General features: G+C 50.5%; 1 protein-coding gene across 32 annotated transcripts in view; it reads right to left on the minus strand.

Moving 5' to 3' along the window:
- Nucleotides 1–1,180: 1,180 nt before the first annotated feature.
- TNNT3 (troponin T3, fast skeletal type) overlaps nt 1,181–23,620 on the minus strand; it is a 38,675-nt gene continuing 16,235 nt past the window's right edge. For 5 of the 32 annotated variants that reach the window (XM_068148353.1, XM_068148349.1, XM_068148361.1 and 2 more), the window contains 12 exons: nt 21,586–21,600; nt 17,410–17,421; nt 16,984–17,004; nt 13,410–13,428; nt 12,594–12,639; nt 11,346–11,462; nt 10,936–11,013; nt 9,926–10,039; nt 9,612–9,721; nt 9,196–9,286; nt 8,183–8,223; nt 1,181–1,600 (listed from right to left, as the gene is read on the minus strand). In XM_068148353.1, the coding sequence (XP_068004454.1) occupies nt 1,552–1,600; nt 8,183–8,223; nt 9,196–9,286; nt 9,612–9,721; nt 9,926–10,039; nt 10,936–11,013; nt 11,346–11,462; nt 12,594–12,639; nt 13,410–13,428; nt 16,984–17,004; nt 17,410–17,421; nt 21,586–21,600 (713 nt within the window). In that variant the 3' untranslated portion in view covers nt 1,181–1,551. Of the gene's footprint in view, nt 1,601–5,219; nt 5,261–8,182; nt 8,224–9,195; nt 9,287–9,611; nt 9,722–9,925; nt 10,040–10,935; nt 11,014–11,345; nt 11,463–12,593; nt 12,640–13,409; nt 13,429–16,983; nt 17,009–17,409; nt 17,422–18,781; nt 18,794–21,585; nt 21,601–23,620 lie in introns of all 32 variants that reach the window. The other 27 variants (XM_068148351.1, XM_068148366.1, XM_068148357.1 and 24 more) reach the window with 10 other exon arrangements.

Below are 23,620 nucleotides of genomic sequence, written 5' to 3' on the forward strand. Positions count from 1 at the left end.
CAAGGCCAGCAGCTTGTTCTGGTCAGAGTCCCCTGCTCATGCCATGGTGTTCAAGCAGTGCATTGTCCTGCTGCTCAGGGACATGGTGTAGTGTTGACCCTTATGTGCTGGGTTGAAGATTGGACTGGATGATCTCCTTTACAGAACAAGAGGACACAGTCTCAACCTGCACCAGGGGAGGTTTAGGCTGGGGAATGTTTAGGCATGGGGATGTTAGGGAGAAGTTCTTCACAGAGAGAAAGATTGGCCATTGGGGTGTGCTGCCCAGGGAGGTGGTGGAGTCACCATCCCAGGCAGTGTTTAAGAAGAGCCTGGATGAGGCAGTTGGTGCCATGGTTGAGTTAATCAGATGGTGATGGGTGATGACTTGGACTTGATGACCTCAAAGGTCTTTTCCAACCTGTTAATTCTGTATTATTCTGCCTTCTATCCCATGATTGTTTGGACTAGATGATCTTTGAAGGTCTTTTCCAACCTAAAAGGCTTCTCGTGGTCTATGACACCCCAGCACATGTTACCAGAGAGCTGAATGTGAATGTGGACACCATAAACAGCCAGAAGTTTGGCAACATGAGGGAGAACCACCACCCATGGTGGACTCCCCTCCAACAGGGCACTCCAAGGACTGGCAAAGAGAAGACCACCATGCAGCATAGTTCATCCCAAATGTAGTAACAGCCCTTTTTGGCACCTGCACTGTTGTGCTTGATGCTTTGCCACCTGCACTGAAGCAACCCAGTACTTCACACTTCAGTGGTGGGTTTTTCCTGTCAGATGAAGGCTAACTGCCTCAATAAACATTGTAAGGTGAGATTTGGGTGGATCATCCTCTCTGTTGCCCTGTGGCTTGTCTGCATTAAGGCAATGCCACCTGCTGAAGGCTACCACTAGCTCTGGATTTGTCCTTCTGGTCCCAGTTCTTTGAAGCCCTCCCTCCCTGCCTCAAGCCTTTGAGTCAATTTTGACTTCATTTGGCACCCAGAGTAGGATGTGCCCCAAAACAGCTGCCTTTTGTACTCTGCCTGGGTGGTGGCTGTCCAAAGGGGCCTGGGGCTTTGCTGATGATACCAAGCCCCAGTCCCAGGGGCAGAGCTGGATCAAATGAGACTAAGTAAGGATTTGGACCAGCTTCCAAGCCCTTGTGAAAGGGGGTGGCGTCAAAGAAAGTATGCAAGGCTGCTCCAGAGGGCTGCCATGGGGAGCAGGTACTGGTCATGCTTTATTTACAAAATCCAGAGATTTGTACACAGCAATCTACAGGACAGCAGAGGGTTGGCATCAGGAGGATAAAGGACAAGCTCAGCAGGAAGTGAAGAAGCCAGCGAGGAGTCATCTCTGTTCCGCAGGGAACTCGCTTCCTTTTGCCTGAGGAAGCTGCCAGACCCCTCCAGGAGGAAAAAGGAGAAGAGAAGCAGCAGCAGTAGCCAACAGAGGCTGGTGGTGTGGTTTTTTGTTGTTGCTGAGGCGTGGGAACACAAGTGATTGGTGAAGGAAGAAAGAGGAGACCAGCAGGGCTTCAGCACGCTGCCAAGGGCCATCCTGCCTGCTTCTTTACTTCCAGCGCCCGCCAACCTTGCCCTTGGCTCCAGCCTTCTTGCTGCTACAATGCAAAAGGAAAGAAAAAGGTGTCAGCTTGGTGAGAAACCATGGGGCTCTGTGACCACTGAGTGTTTCTGAGCCTCAGATTAGCTCTCAGCTGCTTTTGCTTCCCACATGTCGGGCATGCCTGCCACGGAGCACCTCCTGACACAAATCCTGTTGATCTCTAATAATGAGGAGGAACTTCTTTAATTTAAGGGTGTGGGAGCCCTGGAGCAGGCTGCCCACAGAGGTGGTGGAGTCTCCAGCTCTAGAGACATTGAAAACCCACCTAGACATGTTTCTGTGTGACCTTCTCTAGGTGGCAGGGAGATTGGACTTGATAATCTCCAGAGGTCCCTTCCAACCCCTACTGTTCTGTGACAGTGTGAAAGCAGATTCCTCCACAGGCACTCAGTGAAAGGCCAGGATCTGCATATATGCCTGAAAAAGGTTGACCCTTCTGGATTCCTGCATTGTCAGGACAGAAGTCCAGGTGGTCTGAAGGCTAGATGGCAAGCCTGCCCAGCCACAGACTTCATGCTCCCTGCTACGAACTGAAGTTTGGGATTCAAAGCTATTTCTGGAGTAAAACCTCCTCATTACCAGGGAGCTCTGGTCAAATCCCCCATGTGTGGTAGTCAGCCAGTAGTGGAGGCAAAAAAACCTGAGCAATGCTTCAGCTCCAAGGACTGCCTTTCTCTGGCAAAGGCAGAGTGGCTTCTTCCTTACACTGTGAGCTCAAGAGCCTCCCAAATTACTCCAAACAACATTTTAGCCTTCCCCTCTTCTCAGGGTCCCCATCCTGCTCATGGTGTGTGTGGGAGCAGTTCAGCTGTGCTGCCCACCAAGGCACCCAAGGTAAACTCTCTCCAGAGAGTATCTTCATACACACTCAGGTCTGCAATCCCACATGCAAGCCACTTACCTTCAGACTGAGAAGCGCTCAGCGCCTGGGGTCAGAGAGGAGCCAGGCAGGAAGTTAGTTGAGTTAGAGTCTGCACCGGCTCCCCTAGGCAGCACCTCGGGGCTTGGGGGCTCAGTGCATCACCAAACCTTTCCACCTCACACACAGAAGGAGGCTGCTTCTTGAACCAAAGCACATGCAGACTGGGGGCAGCTCTTTGATATGGCAGAGCACGAGGTTGGATCGTGGATTCAGAGGATGGATTGGCTTGGAAGGGACCTTAAAGGTCATCTAGTTCCAACCCCTCCCATGGGCAGGGACACCTTCCACTAAACCAGGTTGCTCAAGACCCCAAGCACAAGGTGGTGGGGCATGGCTCTCCACAGAGAGGCCTTCTGCAGAACTGCTGGTTCCCCTGGAGAGCAGAGACAAACATGTGGAGGACACATCTGGGCAGACTTTTGAGGTGCTGCCCCTTGGGTGCTGGAGCTCCGGGAGCAGGCTGCCCAGGGAGGTTGTGCAGTGCCCCTCCTCTGGAGACTTCCAAAGCTCACATTCCTGTGCAAGCTGCTCTGGGTGCCCCTGCTTTAGCAGAAGGGTTGGGCTGGATGGTCTCCAGAGGTTCCTTCCAAGCCACACCATTCTGTGGCAGCACAGGACTGGTTCAAGAGCACAAGCCACCTTCACAGGAGGGTGTTGCACGGCGACACAGACTTGCATGTAGTGGATACTTTACCTTGCAAGCAAGAGGGACTTGGTCTTTCTGAAAATGTGACTTTCTGCATGGCAGAGAGCAGAGCATTTGCTGCTCATCCTAACTCCATCCCCGTGTACCTTGCACCAGCCTTTCCACAAGCCCCAAACCCTCCGTGGGAAGTAAAAAGGGCTCTGCCTTGAATGGAGGAGCTACTTATCTCCACAAGTGCCTGTGTTTGATGTGTTGCCTAACCTTTAGAGTGGGCTTAAGGAGACTTAAAAGCCTGAGGCAGAAGGATCAGTTGATCCTTTGGGTAACACACTAGCAGGCGTTGCTTTGGAATGACACCACCCAGTGTGGGGAGAAATCTCAGGCCACTGAAATCTCACGAGCTGTGAGCTTCTCAGATGCTGTCCTGAGGGAGCATTCTGTCTTTGGGAGGAGGGAGCATGAGGTCATGGCAGAGCCTGCAGTGGGTGGTGTGGTAGGGCCCCTCAGAAGAGCAGCAGCCCCCGGACGAACCAGGTCATCCTTCTGCAGCTGCACATTCTGCTGAGGTTTATCAGCCCACAGCTCTCCGCAGTAAATACCACGGGGAAGGTCAAGCCTTGTGTTTGGCACCTACAGGCAGCCAAACCTCCTGGTGCAACATTCATCTGATAAGGCAGGGTGGCTTGGGGGAGTGGGAAGACAGAGCCTAGTCACTCCTGGATGGGGTGCTTGATTAGATGGTGCTGGGTGATAGGTTGGACTCAGTGATCTCAAAGGTCTCTTCCAACCTGGTTAATTCTATTCTTCTATTCTATTCTATTCCATTCCATTCCATTCCTACAAGATGCCACCAGAGACCACCACTTCATTCCTGGTGTGGCTTTGCTGAGAAGCTACAGAAGCGCAGTGAAGGTCAACTCCCACCTGCAGTTCCTCCTCTGTGTCTTAGTTTTCTACAAGCCCCCAAGGCTGTGTCTTGCCCTGGTCTCACCTAAGTTCACTGCAAACAGGGAGAAGACTCAAAAAATGAAATAAACAATCAAATGGCATAGAAGCCTTGTGGAAAGGAAGGTGTGGGAGAGATGAGGAGTGAAGAGAGCTCACAGCAGTTATCCCCTGGTGTTAGTCTTGTTACACACCATTCCTTACAGCCTCAGCAACCACTTGTTCACCTCCCATAAACAAGGGTTGTCTTCCCTGGGGTATTCAAAGCACCTCAGTCAGGTGTTTGAAACCCCCCCAGCAACAAGCAGGTGGAGGTCTTGCAGGTGTGGTGGGAAGAAACATGGTTATTACACATAGATTTCTTTTCCTTGTTAGCTGTTACATTCACTTCAGTTTCCCCTTCATTTTCTCAATGTGAGGCAGGAGAGGAGTTGCCCTTCCATCACTCTGCCCTGTACTCAGCACTGCTCAAGCCACACCTTGAGTCCTGTGTCCAGTTCTGGGCTCCTCAATTCAAGAAGGACATTGAGAGACTTGAAGGTGTCCAGAGAAGGGCAACAAGGCTGGGGAGGGGTCTGGAGCACAGCCCTGTGAGGAGAGGCTGAGGGAGCTGGGGTTGCTTAGCCTGGAGAAGAGAAGGCTCAGGGGAGACCTTCTTGCTCTCTACAACTACCTGAAGGGAGGTTGTAGCCAGGTGGGGGTTGGTCTCTTCTATCAGGCACGCAGCCCCAGAACAAGAGGACACAGTCTCAAGCTGTGCCAGGGGAAGTTTAGGATGGAGGTGAGGAGAAAGTTCTTCCCAGCAAGAGTAATTTGCCATTGGGATGTGCTGCCCAGGGAGGTGGTGGAGTCACCATCCCTGGAGGTGCTCAAAAGGGATTGGATGTGGCACTTGGAGCCATGGTTTAGCTGTCAGGAGGTGCTGGGTAATAGGTTGGACTGGATGATCTCTGAGGTCTTTTCCAATCTGGCTGATTCTATGATCTCTGGCCTCATTTCATTGCAGTGAGAAAATGTCAGGGTGGAGGCTGAAGTGCCTCTGAACACTGAGGAGATATCCCCCGGCCAGGAGCTGGCTGGCGAGGGGATATTGGTACTTACTGCTTCTGAGCCTGATCGATCCGGTTCCTGAAGGTGATAATCTGCAAACAACACACATGACCAGGGGCGTTTAGAGAGAAGGAAACCTTCCTCCCTCAGGGAGGGGGGAGTTTTACCTGCTGAAGGGCTGGCACCGGCTGCCTGTGGTGGGGATTAATGCTTCCTTTGAAATGAAAAGCTCACCCTTGCTTGAAGGAGAGAAACGTCGCTCCTTGGCCGTAAATCCACAAGGCAATTTTGCATGGCAGGGGAGAAGGCAGCTAGAATTTTATGACCCTCATTAAAAGAGTTCCTGCACATACAAATTAATCTCCTGCAGACTCACATCTCAATCTGCAGTGAAGCAAACCACAATGAGTGTCACCCTGGCCAGCTGGAGAGCTCTTGGATGGCTTCATCAGCTGTACGTGTCAAGCTCACCTCCTCGCTCTTCCCCTGCTCCTCCTACACTTTGGGAAGTGGGGAAGCTCAAAAAGCTTCAGTGGTCTCTGGGTGGGGATGTGAGGAATGGAAAAGGAGTGTCACATCCTGCTGTCTGGCAGAGCAGGAGGTGAGGAGCTTCCAACAGTCACCGCCTTCCCAGCCACTCATCTGATAAAAGGGCACGAAGAGCAAAACACTCAAGGAAAGCTCCAGCAACCAGAGGGAAAAGGTTAAAGTGAGGACTCCCCTGGAGAAAAGGAGACTCAGGGGAGGACTTATTGCTCTCTACAACTACCTGGAGGCAGGTTGTAGCCAGGTGGGGGTTGGTCTTTTCTCCTAGGCAACCAGCACAAGAGGACACAGTCTCAAGCTGTGCCAGGGGAAGTTGAGGCTGGAGGAGAGCAGAAAGTTCTTCCCAGAAAGAGCAATTGGCCACTGGAATGTGCTGCCCAGGGAGGTGGTGGAGTCACTGCCCCTGGAGGTGTTCAAAAAGGGATTGGATGTGGCACTTGGAGCCATGGTTTAGCTGTCAGGAGGTGTTAGGTATCAGGTAATAGGTTGGACTTCATGATCTCTGGGGTCTTTTCCAACCTGGTTGATTCTGTGATTCTATGACTCTGAAGACCTTCTGAAGCTCTTTCGATGGCTGCCAACCACCGGGGAGTCTGTCCCACAAGACAGAACATCCTCTGTCTTTAGCCATGTGTAAACTGCAGATGGCAACCTGATGCCTGGGAAAGCAAACAACCTACCTTACACAGGAGGAGCACCCTATGGCCTGACTTAGCAGCTCAGACCTGCCCCAGAGCTCTGGACTAGCCACTAAAATCATGGGACTCTTCCAGCTCAGGTGCTGCAAAGGCCCACCAGAAGCAGAGTGCATGTGCCTTATGAGGAGAGGCTGAGGGACCTGGGGCTTTTCAGACTGGAGAAGGGAAGACTGAGAGGGGATAGATGAAATGTTTATCAATATCTGAGGGCTGGGGGTCAGGAGGGAGGGGAACAGGCTCTGCTCGCTTGCTCCCTGGGATAGGACAAGGAGCAATGGATGTAAGCTGCAGCACAGGAGGTTCCACCTCAACACAAGGAGGAACTTCTTCACTGTGAGGATCTCAGAGCACTGGAACAGGCTGCCCAGAGAGGTTGTGGAGTCTCCTTCTCTGGAGACTTTCAAGACCCATCTGGATGCATTCCTGTGTGACCTGAGCTAGATTGAATGGTCCTGCTCTGGCAGGGGGGTTGGGCTTGATGATCTCTTTGGGTCCCTTCCAACCCCTGACATCCTGTGATTCCCTCTTTGTCCCCTTCACCTTCTCACTTGTAACTGGGTCAGAGTTCTACCTCATTTTCCTGGGCTGGAAAACCAACATGTGCTGTGCTTCTGCTTTTGGTGACATTCAAAGTTCTCCACTGGCCCTGCAGGTCCAAGACCCAGCATTTGAAGCCTTAAAGTGGCCCTTGACATTGGCCACATGCAAAACAAGACAACCAGAAGTCAGCCAACCAGGGTGGCCTGGCAGCAGCTCCTGGCTCGTGTCTTCCCGTGGCAAACAGACACAAAATGAGAGACTGAAACAGCAGGAACAGGACAACACAAGGGAGGAAGGATCAGCAGGTCACCTGCTTCTGTACTTACTGATGGAAGCTTTAATAGCTGCTACAGTGGTTTAAGTAATGATCTGCAGCCAAGTGTTGTTCCCAAGTGCAGTTTGACCCAAGGACTCGTGACTTACCTTCAGAGGAAACCTTCTGATAGTGACTGTGACACTCCAATGAAGCACCAAAGAGCAGCAGGCACCAGAGCTAAAGACCAGCTCCAGCCCTGCGTGCCCCACTTCCTTCCTTTGTCTCTCCCTTGCATCCTTGCTTGTGTCTCCTTCACTGCCTTTGCTGTTGTCACTTACCTTTCACCTCACTTCCCTCCCTATCATCTTCCCTTCATTCTTCTACTTTTCTTCTGTGCATTTGCCTTCTACTCTGCTCACTCTTGGCACTTCCTCTCCTTGCTTTCCATCAGGTTTTATCCCCATAGCATGTACCTTTGCCCTGGCACTGCTTTCATTGCTGATTTTCCACCTGTTTTCCTTAACTTAGCCCTCTCCAATATATTGGACCACCTGTGCCACGAGGTGGAGAATTTTTCCAAACCCCATACTCTTCTGTTTTATGAAGTCCAAACAATTGCATGTACAGCCCTAAGCTTGTGGCCCAGGTGTCTCAGGGTGCACAGGACATCAGAGGTTTGGATGGAGAATTATTTTAGAGGTGGGCTGAGTGGGCTGCACACTCAGTTACTTAGCCACATCCCAGCTGGGACCCTGCCTCTTTTCCTAGCTGAGCACTCCATCTCTTTTCAAAGAACAGAAAGGGAGAGAAAAAGGAAGGAAGGCAGAGGCACAAGGTCCAGTTTTCTCTTTCCTCTCTGCACTAGGAGCCAAGTGCCACTTCCTGCCTGGCACTTGGCCTCTGCCCATGCTGCAGGCTCATGCATTGGGTAGCCTTTGCTGCTGCTGTTACACAGGCAAGTTCGTTGTACTTACAACTTGGAAAGCTCCTGCAGCCTGCAACGCATTGTTAAAATCTAAGAGAGATTGAGATAGTTATGTTGGTGTTGCTCAGTCCCTACCACCAGCTGTCTGTGTGGTTGGCAGTTAAAGGAGGGGGAGATGGGCAGAGGGCCTGTAGGGTTTCTCAGCCACTGGAACCTGGTGTAGGTGGGTGCAGACCTGTCCTGTGACTGCGTGTTGTCCACTTTTTGCTACCACTTCAGACAAGAGGACACAGTCTCAAGCTGCACCAGGGGAGGTTCAGGCTGGATGCTAGGAAGAAATTCTTCCCAGAAAGAGAGACTGGCCATTGGAATGTGCTGCCCAGGGAGGTGGTGGAGTCGCCATCCCTGGAGGTGTTTAAGGAGAGCCTGGATGAGGCACTTGGTGCCATGGTTTAGTTGATGAGATGGTGTTGGGTGATAGGTTGGACTTGATCTCAAAGGTCTTTTCCAACCTGGTCAATTCAATTCAATTCAGTTCAATTCAATTCAATTCAATTCAATTCAATTCAATTCAATTCTGTTCTGTTCTATTCTATTCTATCAGATGGTCCTGTCTGGAGACAGTGTTCAGTGATTCCAGAGAGCTCAGTCCACAGGGAATCTCTCTGGGATGGGGCTAAACTCACACCATTCAAGTGTGAACCCAAAGATGGGATTTAAAAAGTCCTACTTTATCATGGCAATGAGTGAACTGAGAGCTACTGAATTGTGAGGCCAGTTACCTAGAGAGAGAGAAGAATGAGCAAGGGGTGTTTGAGCAGAGGGCAGGGAGTCCATGTTCCATTGGGATTGCCTTTCCACGGGGCTCTGACAACCTCTATTCAGTTTCAGCCTAACATCTGAAATCCAGCCCAGGGAAATGCAGTTCCTGGTTCCCTGTTGCTTAAGTTTTGCAGAAGGGCATTGGAGACCCAAGTGATGTGGCTTTTGCCAGAAGAGCCAGAGAGGTGGTTTACCCTTTGAACCACCCAGTGCCATCAGCAAAAGGGCTTCTCAACTCACCTCATATTTCTTCCTCTTGATCTGCTCTGTAAAGTCATACTTCTCGGTCTCCAGCTGGTACAGCCAGTCCCACAGCTCCTTGGCCTTGTCCCTGGGTGTTCATGGGGAAAGGCAGATGGGAGAAACACATCACATCATCTGTTTCCCTGCAGCTTTCACACCACTGGCAATGAGACCTCTTACTTTTTGCAGTTCACATGGCTGGAGAGCTACTGAACCATTTCAAGGATTCCCCACACCCACGTTCCCCCTCCCCTCTCCAGCCCAAGGAAAGGCACAACTTAACATTGCCCCATGGGGAATTTCAAGGAGGGAGGACCCTCCTGTCTTCTTCATTTTTTCACTGGAGACAACCCCAGCACAGTAAGGCCTCATTCCAGTGGGTTCCATTCAGCAGGCTGGGCTAAGCCTCCTACCTCAGCTTGTCTTCATTCAGGTGGTCGATGTTCAAGGGCTTGCGCCTCTCCGCCAGGACCTTCTTCTTCGTCTCTCTAGCGGTTTGCTTCTTCCCTCTCTTCTGATCAGCCTGTTTGCAGAGCATCAGATAACATCAGACTGCAGGAATGGAGGCTGAGTTCAGCTCTTTCAGTGCCAGAGCATGTAAGACAAGCTGCTAGGGATCCCGAAGCAGCAAAGCAGGGATGCTTGCTCAGCTCGTCATAAAGGTCGTTCCCGGCCAAGCCCAGGCTTTACCCTTTCCCTGTTGCCTCCACTGCTCCCTGCTTTTTACCTTAGCCAGGTAGCTGCTGTATGTGGCACCCATGGAGGAGAGAGCCTTCTTCTTCTTGAGATCATCCTCAGCTTTTCTCTTGGCATCTTCTTCCTCTCTCCGTGCCTTTTCCTCCTGTGGAGCAGGACACACAGAAGCAAGTGAGCCCAGGGGAGCCTCACAGCTGGGCCAGCAGCCAGTGGCACAGCAGGGAAGCTGATCAGATAATCATGGTGATGACAACTGGTAGGAGTTTCCTGCCCTTGTCTGGTGGTTTTAGGCTGTGCCTAGGAAGAAGTTTTTCACAGATCTTGAGCACAAGTGGTAGAATGTGAATAGATTACCATTGGATGTAAAAAGGGAAACAATAGAATCATAGACTTGTCAGGCTTGGAAGGGACCTCAAGGATCAGCCAGTTCCAATCCTGCCATGGCCAGGGACACCTCACACTACAGCAGGTTGCTCACAGCCACCTCCAGCCTGGCACATTCATTGCATTTCACAGTTTTAGATGGTGGTTTGTGCTTGTACACAGAGCTTCATTTGCTTCCATCTGAGCTAGCCTGGCACATTTTGTGTTGGGGGTAATTCCAGCCCACCACACCTCTCTTGGAGAGGGTGGTCCTTTCTTCTTGGGGGTGAGACAAACCAGAGCGTGTGAGGTGTTTGGATCTCTGGGGCTCTCCAATTTGATGCTAAGGCCAGAGGTGCAAAGACACTTAGAACAGAATAGAGTAGAGTAGGGTAGAGTAGAATAGGGTAGAGTAGAATAGAATGGGGTAGAATAGAATAGAATAGAATAGAATAGAATAGAATAGAATAGAATAGAATAGAATAGAATAGAATAGACCAGACCAGGTTGGAAAAGACCTTCAAGATCACTGAGTCCAACCTCTCACCCAACACCATCTCATCAGCTAAACCATGGCACCAAGCACCCCATCCAGCCTCTCCCTAAACACCTCCAGTGATGGTGACTCCACCACCTCCCTGGGCAGCACATTCTCTCCTGCTGGGACGAATTCCTTACCGCCAGCCTCGCCTGGCGCTCCTTCTCCTTCTCAGCACGGATCCTCTGCTGCTCTGCTCTCTCAGCTCTGCGCTTCTCCTGCAAGGGGCAGAGGCATTGAATCATCATGGTGGCTTTATCTCTACCTCCAGCATTAAATCCCATCACCAGGAGCTCTGGTTTGTAGAGGGTGAGCCACCTCCTCCCCTTGCCAGAGCATGCAGAAGGGTCTCCTGTGCAATGCCAGGCATAAAGAGAGAGGCTGAGAGAAGGGACAGCTGTGGGGAGAAGGCTTTTGGTGGTGACTTGAGCAGTGACCTCTGTATGTGGCAGTACAGCTCCTTGCCAAAGCCTGACAGGGGATTAATGGAGCCAGCTTCTCATCTACAGAGCATCTCTCAGTCAGGGGAAATGGCAGTACAAGCACTCACAATCCTCTCCTTGAGGGCAACCAGCTCTTCCTCTTCCTTTCTTCTGGCTTCAAAGTGGCTGTCAATCAGGGCCTGCAGCTCGATCAGGTCTTTGTTCTGCCTTTTCTTTTGGATGTCCTAGAAGGCCAGAAAAAGGCATTAAGAAAGTCCACATTGCTCTAGGAACGTGACCTGGGCATTCCCAGCACCCTGCTGGCTGAGAAACAGAGAAACAAAAGCAGGAGGTGTCTGCAAACAGCCATGGAAATCCATAGGATTAGCTTAAACGCTTGGTGCTACAGGTCAGAGATACTCAGAGACTTATCCAGGTGACAGGAACCCAGTAGGGAACAGAATCTGCTTCTCCCATTCCTCTACACCATATTTAATCCCTGGCTTTCATTGCATGTCCTTAGCTGCCTCCCCTTTGCTCTGGGCTATGAATCTTACCTAGAAGATGTTCCTGCATTGCAGGACAAAGCAGATATTTCTGTGGAGCTTTTTACCACCAGAGCTTATGATTTTTTTTCCTCCTGCCAACCTTCTAGGAAGGTGTTGGGATCTCTCCCTGTTGAAATTCTGGTGGCATTTTAGGTGAAGGTTCTCAGCCACAGCTGGGTGGAAGAGGGCAGCCAGGCTGTGTGAGTGCTGCCAGCACACCCAGGTGGCTCAGGGTGGCTGGGGTGTGCTGGTGGGGCGAGCAGCAGCTCTGAATCACAACCCCCTCTCCCCCCCGGGGAAATGGAGCAGGGAGAGCTGGGGCAATGCTGCTATGGGCAGGCAGGCAGAACAAAGCAGCCTCCTGCTCCCAGCTCCTATGTGAATCTATTGTCTCAGTCCCAGGGCCAGCATCAACCTCCCCACGCCCTACCCCTTCCCCATCACAACCATCATGAGCCCAGCAGAAATTATGCAGCAAGTCTCTTATTGCCTGCAAGCTTCAAAGCATTTACAGCAGGTCAGGGGATCTCACAGCTCCTAAACCACTTAACTTCCTCCTTTCTTCAGATATTGGCTCAAAAAATTCCAGGGGGGGCAAAAGAAGAACCAAAAAGGAGAGATGCATCATTTTAGCTTAGCAGTGAATGCATCCAGGGAGATTCAGGGAGCAGAGAGTAGCTCTCAGTGAAAACAGGCAGCAAAGCATCCACACTTTTGTCCTTGGCTCGATCCTCAGCAGTGTCCAAGACAGGAGGAGCTCTGGGGGTTGGCACACAAGTGTGTGGCTCAGGTACAGACAGACAGACAGCCAGGCTCAGGAATACTTACATCGAAATCTACTTTCTCACCCTCCGGTATTTTAGGAGCAGTTAGCCTGCAGAGAGTCAAAACAAAAGCAAAGAAACAAACAAGCAAGAAAGGATTGTAAGCTTCACGAACAGGAGGCTTTGTAAATCACCTCCTGCCCTGCCCTGCCCTCAGGACCCATGAAGAGCAGGAGGAATGTTGGTGGAGACACAGCCAGCGATTGGCAAAGGACTCCAGAGCAGCACTAAGGACTCTTGTCCTTCCTGGGCAGGGATTGACCCCCACAATTCCTTTTCCTTCCCAAAGCCCGTGGTCATTCCCTGCCAGACAGCTGGTCCCTGAGGCTGTTGGTGCTGCATGCTCTGTGCCAGGCAGCTGGTGGTGTGGGAAGGGCAGCTGCTGGGACCCAGGGCTGGAAGGGCCATAGGAAACCTTCATTTAGCCCAAGTCAGCCTAGCCCAATGTTGGTCACCCTTCCTAGTGCCAGCGAGGCTGGGTGGGTGGCTGGATGGACAGCTGGGGGGATGTTTTCCCAGTCATGGCTTACTGTTGAGCTGCCTATAGCACAGAGCAGTCTGAGACTGCTGCAGCTTGGGCAGTTCATGAGTCCTTCGACTGAGGCAGGAACTGGTCCTAAGACACTGGCCAGCCTCTACTGCTGAGGCACCCCCTGGGAGAAGCAGACCTCCTAGAAAAGCACACAGGCACAGCTGGGTGTTGCAGCAGGGAGGCTTGGATCAAGGCTTTCACTGACCATTTGCCCAACAGACAATCTAACATCTCCTGCTTGCTCAGAGAAACGGTGGCAGGGCTTGGCCCTGCCCCCCCCATACTTACTTTATTCTGGGCTTCTCCTCTGCATTTGGAAACGTGGAGCAAAAGAGGAAGGGGAAGAAGAAGGAGAACAGTTAGAACAACAGAGGTGATGCCAGCTGCTAAAGCAAAAGGAGGGAAGGGAAATTTAACCATAGGGGAAACATCCCAGAGAAACTGGTTAAATGCTGAGCATGTGCAAAAGAGAGAGAGAGACACTCACATGCTCCTCCTGCAAGGAGTGCCTCTGCTCTTAGCCTTGAATCACAGCTTGGCAGGAAAAACTAAAAAGGTAAATAAAAATAGTCCAGAGACTGTAGAAAAGTCCCCAGTGCAGCATGGGGTTGATGTCAATGTGAGGTTGGCTCTTTCCTCAAGCCACCCTGACTGAAGCTCTAAGGAGGGCAGCTGGGCTGCAGGCTAGAAGATGATGTTGCCTTTTTCAGCCAGCACTTGTTTGGCTAAAGCTAACCTGAATTCAGCGGCAGGGCAATGACAACCTGGCTGTGACAGCACTCCCAAACGCCTCACCTGGAGGCCAGGAGGGGAAAAGCTTCATTTTCTCCAGGGGGAGGATGGGTGACCATGTTTTGCATTTCTCCCAGGCACCCAGCACCAGAACAAGAGGACACAGTCTCAAGCTGTGCCAGGGGAAGTTTAGGCTGGAGGTGAGGAGAAAGTTCTTCACAGAAAGAGCAATTGGCCATTGGGATGTGCTGCCCAGGGGGGTGGTGGAGTCACTGTCCCTGGAGGTGTTCAAAACAGGATTGGATGTGGCACTTGGAGCCATGGTTTAGTTGTCAGGAGGTGTTGGGTGGCAGGTTGGACTTGATGCTCTCTGAGGTCTTTTCCAACCTTATTGATTCTATGATCCCTGCCAGGACTCTGCCTACCTAAGCACATTTCAGCTGAGAGCTGAATGCTAATAAACTAAACAGCAAGTAGTGAGAAAAGAGGTTTGGAGCAGTGGTTGGGTACAAGGGAGGCTGGAAACCACCCCTGAAAACAAAACAATGCCCTTAACCAGCAGCTCCTTCTCCCTTTCTCCACTCTCTTTTGAACTGCTTTGCTTTCCAAACAGCCAGGGGGCTGCTCAGCACATTGGTTAGATTTGGGTGGGGGTTGTTTTTTCCCTCTGGAGAGAGGAAAAGCAATCACAATTAACCAGTCTGTCAGGGATGTTACTCACAGAGGATTCCCTTCCCTCCTGGCATACCCAGGGTAATTTTCACCACCATCCCTGCCAGTTAGTAACAGGGAGGGGGCAGGGAAGCAGCAGTGGACAGGAAATGACTGCAGTTTGTTTGTTGACCTTGGTTGCCAGGCTGGCCACCTGCCTGTCAATAGCTGCCTGAGTTTGGTGTCAGCTGCCACCAAATCAGCACTTTCAACTTCCCTCAACCGACAAACAACTGCACAAGGGAAAGAAAACAAACCAACCAACCCCCAGCAACAAACCAAACCAAACCAACCCACCCAAACACCTGGTTAGTTGCTCTTGAAAGAAGAAACAGCAGTTAGAGTAGCTCCAAAGTGCCTCCAGAAAACCAGAAAAGGAGATAACAAAGAAAGAGGAGGTTTAAAAACCCCAGCAAGATACAAAACTCCTCCTTTATAACAGAAATAGAATAAACCCCAAGGGTAATAAACCTTTGCAGGGCATCACCCAGTGTGGGTCCATGCTGGATGCACCAACAAGCAGCCCAGGGCTGTGATTTATTTTGTACTCCTTCCATTTGCTTATTTCTAGACACTGAGTCAAGGAACTGGGCCAAGATGTGTTGCTGAGCAGGAACTGTGGTGGCCAATTCCTGCTCCCGTGGTGGATTTTGATGGGGCACTGTGCTCCTTCCACCCATGAGCCCATGGTGGGAGGGAAGGGGGCTGGGGCAAAATCCCCACGGACAACACCACCAAAAAGAAGGCAAAAGGCACTGGAAATCCAAGCTCACTGCCCTGGTGATCAGAGAGTCTCTGTGTTTCTGGTTTCCAAAAGGGTTAGCTGAGGGAGAGTGCACACCACCATCAACAGAACCATGCTGCCTCCTGCCCAATCCAGGAGATATCCACACACTGCTCCCCCCACTCTGTGTCAATCCAGCTGAGCTGCCTTGGACTCCATGCCAAAAAAAATCCCTACACACCCTCCCTTCATCCCACTTCTCAGAAGCAATTTATCTAGCCCACACTGTGTCCTTAGAGGGGGGAGGGCAAAAAAAAGTATTAAAGAACCCCCACAACAACAACAAAAAAATCAATAGGCTATTGAAGAGAAAAGGAAAGCAAGAAAAAAAGAAGGAAAGAAAAGGGCTTGGGAAGGTCCTCAGGGTATTGTCCTAAAAAAAAAGAAGAAGAAGAAGAAAAAAAGCCTGGAAAGGGAACAAGAAAATTAAGAAGGAGAAGGGGAGGGGAAAAAATGAGGATTGACAAAGGCAAAAGCAAACACAGGAAAGAAAGGTTGGTTTGGAGTGGTGCTGGACTTCCAACACAGAGGCTGGGGCAGTCAAAGTGGGCAGCCAAGCTGCTTCAAAGGCCTGGAAAAGTCCAAGAGAGTCTTTCCACACATTGTTTTAACTGGGTTGAAGTTTGGTCCAGAGAGGCTAAGCTGTCCTGCCAAGATCTGAAGGCAAAAGTGCCCCTGCAGGGGTTTGGATTTGGTCCTTCCTCATGACTCCTGTCCCACCCACAGGCTCCAGCGCCCACCCAGCCAAGGATTACGAACACACTCTCTCAAGCCCATGGCCTGCCCCACCAGGCTGGAGAAATGGCTTCACCTGCTTGACATTCAGCACAGTTTTAAGAGAGTGGCTGGAGCAGAAATTTCAGTGTCTGTAGCTTCAGACCTTCTAAAGCTGGGGAAGGAAGGCAGCGTCTGGGGAGGGCTCAGCTCCGTTCCCCAGCAGGATTTAAGAGATACCTTCCTGATTTGGGGTGGACAGAGGAGGTTTGCTGATGAGAGCCAGGACACAACAGACTGCAGCTAAAAGACAAGTCCAGAGCAAGCTTCTGGAGCTTGTTTTCCACTGTGTACCATCCTAATGAGGATGCACAAGCCTGTCAAGACACCAGTGACCCTTCCAAGGGTGATTGGATGTGCACAGTGTGAGCGATTCTTTGTGGCAGGGATGGGGGTTTGGCCCAGTTCCTGAGTCTAAAATCAAGGGAAGAACAAAAACAAATGCAGGGAGGGGTGGAAAAAAAGGAGTGAGCTGTTAGAAAGATGATTTTGCTGTCTCAACTACCATCATAGTTTTCTCCTTCTTCATCAGCTGCAGGTTGAAGGATAAAAGCAAAAGAGAAGAAGCAGAGTAGTCAATTCCCCAACCAGGGCTGTTCTCCTAGGAGCAAATCTCCCCACTCCCTCCCTGCCATGTTGAGCACCTTGGACTCTCTGGAGATAGGAAGGGAAAAAACACCTTTGTGGTGATCTGACCTGGCAAACAAACAGCCCTTTCCCCTGTGTTCACCCACAGCCATCCAAGAGAGACCTTTTCCCTCCCATGCTCTCTGTCCTCTTGAGCAAGGTCACAGTTTTGGACACCATTTCCCCAGCACTGGAAAAGAAAGAGGAGGGAGAGCCTGGAGGTGCATCACATACCTTCTTCATGGGTTTCCTCAGCTGGTGTCGTGGTGCAAGCAGTGATGGAAACACAGGAAAGAAAAGACAAAACACAAACACAAGAGAGATATTTAAAGCTCTTGGAAGCCTGAGAAAGAGACCAGGGAATGCATGAAGAGGGGTAGGAGGGGGGGAGAAACAAAGGAGGGAAAAAAACCTAAGGGAATTAGTGAATTAAGGCAGGGAGGAAATATCTGGAGAGGCTACCAGGAGTTAAAGGTGCTGTAAGGTTAAAGTAGTAGTAAGCATGGAGAGTAAAGGAGAGAAGGGCTGCAAATGAGCATTGTGGTGGTGGTTTTGTTCTCTTCTACCAGCCCAGGGCTCCTGTTCTCTCTCTCTCTGTGTCACACACATACACACTCTCACGTTGCAACTAGGAGGAGCAAATGAGAAGTCATCACATACCTGGCTCCTGAACTTCAGGGGTGAAGTGTCATGGAAGAAGAGGCGATGGAAAAGGAGAGAATGAGAAGGAGAAACCTGTTATTTTACACCCCAAAAAGAGCTCCTGAGCCAAAAGGGGTGGGGGCAGAGAGGAGAAAGGGAGAGGGGAACCAAGTGAAGAAGTAAACCTGAGGTAAAAGAAATTGACTACATTCGAAAGAGACAGAAGTCACAGGGGAGGGGAAGGAATTTGGTCAGGTGAAGGAGGCAGCTGGAAGATGATAGTGCAGTGCTTCAAAGGAACTTCCTGGCATGATAATGGCACAAACCACAGCCTGACAGCACCAAGGACCTTGAGCTGAAATATGCACATGAACACAGTCAGCACTCCCAAAGCACCGCTGGATCCATCCTCTCCTGCAGCAGCATTTCAGTCAGCTGAACTAAACACCCAGGGGGGGGTTCAGGAACCTCCTGAAATCCCTGCTGCGAGCCCTCGCCAGCGGTCAGCTCCCTGCCGAAGAAGCTCCGTGCTCTCTTCCAGACCTATGGCTGGGGTCATTTTCTTCCTTGAAGGCAAGCCTGCTGTCTAAATAAATCTACTGCTGCTCTCCACATCCATTTGCAAGGGAAGATTACAAATGGATTGCTTCACAGGAAGAAAAGGATCATTAGAAGCCTGTGCAGGTCTGCCTTGCACGCTGAGCTTTCCCTGGCAAAGCAAGAATCGATCAGCAGTGAGGATTTGCAGGGCAGGTTTTGCTTGTCAGCCGTCCATGCACCACTGAGTGTTTTGCAAAGCAGGCAGAAAAGGAATGCAAAGTCTCCCAGTATTCATAATCCCTCTGGAGAGTCAATGGGTCCAGTTCTACCCTGAGGTTTGAAACGAAGCTTTCCCTACAGGGAAAAAAAATCATTCTCCTATCATGAGAAGCTTTCCCAGTAGGGGTCAAAAAAACCCCATGGAATCATTCTCATATCATGAGATGGAGCTTTTCCCTGCAGGAAAACTCATTCTCCTGTCACCAAATGAAGCTATTCCCTGTAGGAAAGCTCCTCCTCATCTCACAGCACAGAATTTAACCCATTCCACAAGGACACTTCTTGCTGAGCTACTCTTCCACGAGGTCCTCCCCCGGGTTTTAGTCCAATTATTCATGCAAGAGGGAAAATGTCCTTCTCCTTTCTGCTGATTACTGGTGGGAAAACAACTAACTAACTAACTAGATAAATAAACTAACTCTTAAGCTGAAAACCCAACCACCTCCCATGCATGCAAGCTCCCAGCCATGATGAACAGGCAAGTTGCTATCTCCTGTCACCTTGCATTCCTTGCCCGCACACACAGCCCCCGCAGCCAGGCACTGGGGAGCTGAGAGGTTAAATCACATACCTGGAGGGGGGGCTTCATTTAGTAGGAAGTGTCAGGGGAAGTGAAAACAAAACAACACAAGATAGGAAAGGAAGATAAAAGAATTAGAAGTTATTCAGGAGGGGATCACCTCAAACTTCAGGAAGGCTGGGTGGAAGGAGTGTCATCTGAGGGCTAGGTTATAGGGGTGGAGCGTTAATAGGGGTGGGAAAGGAGAGTGATTCCAGTGGGGTGTGAAGGAGCTGAGGAAGGGGATGCCATAGGAGGGAAAGATAAAGGGAATTTGAATGTTGACCCATCACAACAGCTGAATTCATGCAAATCTATAAAGGGGGGTGGAGCACTGGTGGTCCTGAAGAGCGAAAGGAAGCTCCTTAGAAGGTGACTCTTGAGTTGCAAGCAACAATTACACTTTCTGAGAGGGAAAAGTACATTTGGGGAATGGATTGATTCTTCATGGCTCTGATTTGCTTCAACATCTTCAGATTCCTGTGTACAGGAATGCCTCTGATTAGCACACAGGAATTTGGATGGCGCATGCATGCGCTTGGTTAAGTGGAAAGTGTGAGCAAAGATGAAGGAGTTAGAGCAGGAACCACACCACAGCAATGACTGTGAACGTGGGCAGGGTGAAGCTGTGACTTAGAAGATAGTTTAGACAAAGGCAGCATTAATAACAGAGAAAGCTACCTGATCCTACAGTGATGTGAAAAGCTGGGGCAGCCTCCTCCTGACAGAAAAGTTGTCTCTCAAGCTGGTTGTATTTACTTCTCCTTCCATCTACACTGACTTAGTTTTAAACTAGGGAAGGGTAGATGTAGATTGGACATTAGGAAGTAGTTCATTCCCATGAGGGTGGTGGAACAGTGGAACAGCTTGCCCTGGGAGGTGGCAGAGGCTTCATCCCTATAGGCACTCAAGGTCAAGCTTGGAGAGGCTCTGAGCACCCTGATCTAGGTGGGGATGTCCCTGCTAACTGCAGAGGGGTTGGTCCAGATGACCTCTAGAGGTCCTTTCCAACCCAACCACTCTATGATCTGTACATAAACTTCCCTTTTGGTTGTGCTTTATGTTACAGAGGGGAAAGAAAAGATGGAGGTGCTGCAGGTCTGGCTTTATAGTTCATCAGGTTGTGCTACTGCCTGGTGTTCTGCACACATTTAAGGCTCAGATGAATGTCAAAGCCTGAGATCAGCGCTCAAAGTGGGAGTAGCAGGTCAATAAGGAGCAGGGAAAAAGAAGTAGAGAGGCAAGCAAAGCAGCAGGGATGGCAGGACTGACCTTCAGCTTGTGCAAATCAAGGTCAGAAAAACCTTGGCAGACAGCAGACAAGAATTAATATGGTTAAACAGAGAAGAGATGGAGATGAGGCAAGGAAGGAGACAAGGAGCAGCTCACAGATGAATGTTGAAGTGTGAAATCATGCCAAAAAAAATCAATCACCCAGCTTCCACCTTCCTCCCTTCCAGCCTGGCAGAAGCACTGCTCCGAGCTAAGGTGGGAGGCTGCATCCCCTCTGCGGACAGCAGAGTGAAGTGCCTGGGCTGGGCAGCTGCTGGGATGTCACTGCTTTGGTAGAGCATCTCCAAACAGCACAGGGTCACCTTCACAGACAGTTTAGAGGAGGCTGCAAGCTGAGGTTCTGCTTTCTCAGGTACTAAACACTCTAAGGATCCTGTTGGCAGTGTGAGGTGGCTCTGAGGTCAAGCAGTGCCTGTGCCTCTAGCTTACAGCTCCAGGGAGCTGTCTGCAGTGAAGTTATCCCTTTTGGCATGCAACTGTTAGCTCTCCTCCTCGTTATTGCACACCACTGAGCAGAGGAAATGGTTACTGGTGGAAGGTGTGAGGAAGCTGCATGTTACAGATCATCATTAATACTTGATTATTGGGGTTTCTTTGGTCTCTCTTCTTCCACCATCTTTGAATTCCTGAGTATGGCTTTGGAGTTACTGGCACCATTTGCCAGCAGAAACCACAGTTTCCATTAAACTTTAATGTTCCAAACCTCCTGGCTAAGAATTTGGTTAAACAATAAAAAGACAAAAGGTTTCCACCTGGCACAGGTTGCCCAGGGAGGTGGTGGAAGCCTCAGCCCTGGAGGCTTTTGCAGCCAGGCTGGATGTGGCTGTGAGCAACCTGCTGCAGTGTGAGGTGTCCCTGGCTCTGGCAGGGGGGTTGGAACTGGCTGAGCCTTGAGGTCCCTTCCAGCCCTAACAATTCTGTGATTCACAACCTCAAAAGGTTACACAGCTTTTAATGCCTCTGGAACAAAACCTTTTCCTTCTATGCCTTGGGACAATCTCTCCTTCCAGATTCCAGCTTTGTTCATAGATTCATAGAACAGTTTGGGTTGGAAAGGACCTTAAAGACCACCTAATTCCAACCCCTCCCCCTGCCCTGGGCAGGGGCACCTCACCCTGGACCAGGTTGTTCCTGCATTACACTCCACAGAGCCCACATTATCCTTTCTGGATGCTTCAGAGGTGTCTTTAAAACACAGAAACAAATAACCACAGTCTCATTTTCATGCCCAGATTTGGAAAGCTCCCATAGAGGGAGGAGGAGGAAAAATAGTAATCATCATGTGTTGAAACAATGCTATTGGTTTCAACCAGATAATAAACCTAATTCCCAGCAGCTGCCAAACAAAGTCCTCCTCTCTTCTTTTTTTCCCCCTTCTCTTTCTTTCTTGTTGTTGATTTGAGAGGTTTCCTTTTTGTCCCAATTCAGAACATGACCCAGCTGTAGAGCTGCCAAATGCAATTGGATTTCCAAGCACACACTAACCCTTCAGGTCGAGGCAGAGGAATTCAGAAGTCACATACCTGGTTCATGGACTTCTGTGAGAGGGAAGGAGCGAGGGAGGAGATGCAGAGAGAGATAAGAGAATTAGAGCGAGAACCAGAGGCTGATTAAATCACTAGATTTAATCTCTTCTGATCAAATTACACTTATTTATGGATGTATGGATTTAAAGCCAGGGGGGAGGGGTTAAAGGGCTAAAAACCATTAATGAGATTAAAAGAGGAACGGAGGGCACACATGGCTATCAATTAGAGCACCCTGGAGAGGAAGGACAGGGAGGGGTGTTGGGAGATAAGAGAGGCAGATGGCTAGCAAACATATTCACAATGCCACAGATCAAGTGCCACTGGTAGCCTGTGACTGACAGCAAATATTGGCTTGGGTTTAAATCAAGTCCATTCCCCCTAGGTTTGACTGTGCAAAGAAAAAGGTGACAACCAACCTCTTCTGATTCATGTGCACAGAAATCCCAGCCCCCCCCCGGGAATCAATGGGCTTGGTGGAGCTGGCATTGATTCCCTTGGGGCTCAGGATTTCACCACTGGTGTGTAGGGAGGAAGGGAGGAGCAGCTCCCTGCTCCCCAGCCTGCAGGAGGAAGTGCCTGGTGAAGCCTGCCTGGACATGCAAGCAGAGGGAAGGCACAAGGGCAACGGGAAGGTAAATGGGTTGGGTTTGGTGGGCTGATGCTTTACTCAGTGTCACCCTACTGGTTTGCTGATCACAGAGACTGTCTGCCAGAGCTGGGCTGCAGTTCACATCACCAAAGCAAGCAGAAATATAACCTTGTTCCCTGCCATTTATGGCTAATGGACATTAACCTCCCTCCAATCCCAACGGTGGTGGAAGGAATGTGCAGCTCTCTCCTTCCTGCAAATACTCTGCCACCAGAACGATGCCCCTTGGGCCAGTCCTTAGCCCAACAGAGACCTTGGAGTGATGTGGGGTCACTTTTGTTGCTCATCACTTCAGAGGCAAGTCTCTCCACAGCAGTATTTGTGAAAGCAAAAGAGGGAGATACAGACCAGGGAGAAGGGAGAAATGTTTGACACTGAGGGTGGGACCCTGGCCCTGCTTGCCCAGAGAGGTGGGAGATGTCCCATCCCTGGAACCACTGCAGGTCAGGTTGTTTGAGCAAGCTGCTCTAGTTGCAGATGTCTCTGCAGAGTGCAGGGGGGTTGGACTAGCTGACCACTGAAGGTCCCTTCCAACCCAAACCTCTCTGGCATCCTGTGGGCACACATTACTGCCAAAGCAAGATCTGGCTCCGTGCAGTGGCAGGGGGGGAGTAGGAGGAAGGGACCAAGGGACAAGGTGGCTGTAACCCCTCCAGCCTCAGTGCACAGTGTGGAGGAAATGCTTTTAGGAGCCACTGTCCCCATACCAACTGGTGTCTGCACTGACAGCCTGGTTAGAGACATCAGAGCACCGGGAACACAGCAGCAATGCCCAGCCTGTGCTTGGGGCATTGCCTTCAGCACAGCAGTTAGTGCTTATTGCTCATCACTCTGCTTATCCTCCAAGAGCCAAGCAGCCCTCAGCCAGCATCCAGAGGGCATTTTTTGCATCCTCTCCCCTTCAACCACCTCCAGAATTCCTGCATGCCTTCCTGCTCCAGAGAGAAGCAGAGGAATTCACAAGCCATGGCACATCCTCATGAGCTTGAGTGGGTGGCAAGAGCAAAAGGCAAAAGAAGACAAGAGGGCAAGAAACAGCAGAACATCTTCTCACTCATACAAAAGGGATGAGAGAAGAGTGCCAATGGGCTGAGGATACTAACCCCAAGCTGATCTAAGTGGCCATTTGTCTTCTAATGCACATTCCTGCAGCCCTGCAGAAGGCAGCCTGCTGTTCCACCAGCCTGCTGCCTGCCCAAATGGATTTCCAGCCCCAGGCCAGCAGGATTTTGGTGGCATGTGGCTGCACGCCCTACCAGGAGACAACAGTCTAAGTACAGCCCATGGCTCACAGAGGAAAACCATCTTGAACCGTTTGCAAAGCTGAAGCATCGAAATCAGCACCAGCTGCTTCATGAAGCAGGCTTTAAGCTGGAAACA

Source organism: Melanerpes formicivorus, unplaced genomic scaffold (assembly GCF_026170545.1).
Source record: "Melanerpes formicivorus ecotype bairdi unplaced genomic scaffold, bMelFor1.0.p_v2 SCAF_16, whole genome shotgun sequence".
In the NCBI taxonomy this organism is placed as follows: domain Eukaryota; kingdom Metazoa; phylum Chordata; class Aves; order Piciformes; family Picidae; genus Melanerpes; species Melanerpes formicivorus.